The 3,552-nt window shown below is 33.4% G+C and overlaps 1 protein-coding gene across 1 annotated transcript; it reads right to left on the bottom strand.

Annotated features, from left to right (window-relative positions):
• Window positions 1–676: 676 nt before the first annotated feature.
• Window positions 677–3,287, bottom strand: LOC107573328 (microsomal glutathione S-transferase 3-like). Its single transcript, XM_016259769.1, has 6 exons — window positions 3,165–3,287; window positions 2,546–2,670; window positions 1,543–1,616; window positions 1,281–1,338; window positions 1,105–1,177; window positions 677–997 (listed from the first exon to the last, which is right to left on the bottom strand). Exons 2-6 carry the CDS (start codon window positions 2,660–2,662, stop codon window positions 855–857), a joined length of 465 nt encoding a protein of 154 aa, XP_016115255.1. The 5' UTR covers window positions 2,663–2,670; window positions 3,165–3,287; the 3' UTR covers window positions 677–854.
• Window positions 3,288–3,552: the final 265 nt, after the last annotated feature.

A 3,552-nucleotide genomic window follows, 5' to 3' on the forward strand; every position in this document is an offset into this window, starting at 1 on the left:
TACATGTTTCTGGAATATATTTGTATAATTTCTAATTTATTAAAATTATCTTGTGTTAAACACGTCAATGAATGAGGCACAGTATTAAATTTTTCTAAAGTTTAGATAAATTAGCTTTAGTTTTGATTGGTATTAATGTGGTATTTTTAAGCATATTTTCTTTTTTTGTTGTTTTTCATTTGACTTCTTCCCTTTAGTCAAATGTGGCACAGATAAAAACGTAACAAAAACCTGTTACTTGAAATGAACGTTAAGAGAAGTAAAATATTAAAAGAACACTTAAACATAAATAATACATTATATATTTTAGCTAGTTGCCAAAGCAACATTTCTTATTTTAATTTAATTGAACTTGATGTAGCAAAATATAACAAATTAAAACTGGAATAAAAATAAATAAAAACTATAGGCTATAGACAAAAAAAAAAAACAATGACACGAAAAACACAACAAAATTACTAAAATGTTAACCAAAATTCTAATGAAAACAGAAAATACAATGAAATTAATAAAAAACATATATATAATAATAATAATATATATATACACACACACACAAACTGTAACAGTACCTCAATGATACAAAAATAACACTCATGCAATTGGTTGTTACAGTATGCATGTTTCAGATGTCATTTTTATGTAATTTTATGACAAAAAAAGTACCTGAATTGAACTTTTTAACTTCTGTGCCATTTATTTAAAGCACAAATGTACACACAGCAAATTCTTACAGTGTGAAGTGTCTCTTGTGTTTTTCTAGATTTGCAAAACAGAGAAAATAAGTGTTTTTTTTTAAAATGTCATTTTACAGAATGTAGAATTAGAACAGGACTGATCTGTAAACGCAGTTTTCACTGTTTAAAACATTCCGGCCATTTGACCCATTTTAACCCATGATCGCATCCGAGCAGCGTTCTCCCGGTGTTCACCGTGCAAAGAAACAGACCCAGCAAAGCAACCATACCGAACGACCCACGGTGGCGCTTCTCAGGCTCTAACAGGACAGAACACAACACAGAAACATTTCTCTAGCTGTTTTGATCTGTATTCATACTGTCAGTTTAACTGTCTTTAATATTCGCAGATCAGATTGAGACTCACTTCCAGAAGAGTATCCATGAGCGTACAGCACCCGACTGACGATCCAGATCATTCCCAACACACTGGCCAGGCGCTGAGAATCACAAACAAAATAAAGAGTTCACTTCAGAGTTTTTGCATGTGTATTTAGAGTGCACCTCCAGGTAAGGGTTAATAAAGCTTGAATCTGTACTCACTGGATGCTGAATCCCTCCCACAGATAATTGAAACAGGAATGGCGACAAGAGTTCAACTCTGTTTCACAATAATAATTACAGATGTGAAAATCACTAAATCATCAGAAAATAAGGACAAAACCCCACAACATTCATTTTTATATGAAATGTAAAACATTCGGTAAACCGATATTTCTCGTCAAGGAAACATTAATATTCTGCAGTAATATAAGATTTGCCCTGAACACACACATATATCTTGAGTGATGCATAATATACATACGTGTTCTGATGCGCTCGCTGGATACAGTTGAATTTTTGACCAGTCTCTGGATCATCACTGTACATTGTCGGATACTAGAAAATAAAATGAAACTAATGCACGCGTGTCATGAGACCATTAAGCAAAATCTTTAAAGTACATTTGTGCTCTAAAAAAAGTGGTTATCAACCAGTGGGTTTGTTCTGATGGCTTGCAGACATGGTGGTAGAAATAAATGCTAATGTTAACAATCAAATGCAACTAAATGTATAATTGTGTATGGTTAGGATAGTAGTTTTTTTTATGTTTGTTTGTTAATTTTATAGATGTAAAATAAAGTTGCAATGGGATAACTCTTACGGGATTATTATTTAATTAGTTACTTCTGATGTAATTATATAGAACACTTCTATGTAAAAACAACACTGGATTAAAAATCAGAATGCATGTTTTTAATGTAAACATTTCCCTTTAAATACTTTGCTCAGCTCAAGAATAATTTATGCCATTTAACATTATTTCTTTGAAAGAATTAAGAGTAGATTCATGTCTATCCTTGTATTGCTCAACTTGTTGAGGTGGATATGGGATTTAGAAAGTAATTAGTAATAAGTCATGCAATACGTTTTAGAGAGAGTAATTAGTACAGTAATCTAATTACACTGTTGAAAATTTAAATTAGTAGCTAGTAATTAATTACATACCTTAACAAACCTAACACTGCCTATATTAGTGTCCACACCAATGCACAATAACATTCTGTTTAGCACCTGCTGCAGTTTTGTCGTCTGCTGCTTTATGCTTGTGGTCGTTAAAGCAGGATGGATTCTGATTGGCTGTCAATGCTCTTAAAATGCTACTTGGCATTTCGCATTCCTCATTTGTAAACTGCTTTGAATAACAGAGTCTGATAAATGAATAAATGTAAATGCCATCCTTGGTGTGAATGGGCCCTAAAGCAAAATTTTGGAACTCGCTGTTCGATTATCAGTGCATGTGCAGTGATTAGTGTCTGTTAAGTTACCGGGACATTGTATTTAACCCGAGCCTTCACCACAGCACGAGACAGATGAGCCATCAGGAGAAACGATGCCGCTCCGGTTAGAGCCACATAGCCGTACTCTTTCGACAAAACCACCATCTTCAAGACTGAGGAGAAAACAGAAATACCACAGTATCTGTGTGTACAGCAGAGTAGGACTAGAAAATGTGTGACTAAAGAAATATCTCCATTTGATGCTGATTACACACAGACAAAAATAGCTGGTTTGTGACATAAAATGAGAAAGTGCCCAGTCATCTCTGTCTGTGATAGTGCAGTGAACTAAAAGTGGACTTTTGTTACTATCAAATCCACAAAATGAGAGTAGGTCACAAGCAGCTGCAGTTAAGTTAAAGTCAATTCATTCTAATAATTGTCAAGAATCTACATCTGTGTAAAATAAGCACACGTGCAGGAATAGGTAAATTGGCTGTGTGCACCATTCACAACAGTGTAAAAGCGAAAGACATGCATTCAAGTCATTAATCTTGCTGTTAGTTGCGTTATTTTCATTTGTTCACGTTATTCAGACACAGTGATTGCTATATAATATTGTCAGTCCAGACATTTTTAAAGACATTTGCTGATTTTATTTTGTTACCTGTTCTGTGCTTCTGTGCTGGTTATCTGGAGGGCGGAGGCCAGAGAACAAAGATCATGCAGTAAATGTGACGCTTATGGGTAAAGGTTCAAACTCCATAAGCCCCATCCGGTCATCTGTCAAGAAGCCAAATGCAAATTTGTTTATATAATGGAACTATTTAAGAAGGAATATGAAATATGAAATATTTTATTAAGAAATATGCATATCAAAAATATTTTTCTTTAATATTTTAATCCTGAATAAAAATTTATTTTAGTTTTTAACACCACGTCAGATGCAGGGCTATGGTGATAAAATAATGCAAGTTGCACAATTAACAAAAAACTAAAATGTTAAAATACACTAAGCTGAAAAATACTTAAATACAACAGCTGCCTATTTTAAA

The sequence above is a fragment of the Sinocyclocheilus grahami genome, unplaced genomic scaffold (assembly GCF_001515645.1).
Source record: "Sinocyclocheilus grahami isolate Dianchi unplaced genomic scaffold, SAMN03320097.WGS_v1.1 scaffold1919.1, whole genome shotgun sequence".
Classification (NCBI taxonomy): domain Eukaryota; kingdom Metazoa; phylum Chordata; class Actinopteri; order Cypriniformes; family Cyprinidae; genus Sinocyclocheilus; species Sinocyclocheilus grahami.

Excerpts from the sequence above, each read along its gene's own strand:
- LOC107573328 (XM_016259769.1), bottom strand. The coding sequence starts at position 2,662 with ATGGTGGTTTTGTCGAAAGAGTACGGCTATGTGGCTCTAACCGGAGCG. Across the intron at positions 1,339-1,542 it reads CAGCGAGCGCATCAGAACAC|AGTTGAACTCTTGTCGCCAT; the intron begins GTATGTATATTA and ends ATTGTGAAACAG. Across the intron at positions 1,178-1,280 it reads TGGGAGGGATTCAGCATCCA|CGCCTGGCCAGTGTGTTGGG; the intron begins GTGAGTACAGAT and ends TGTGATTCTCAG.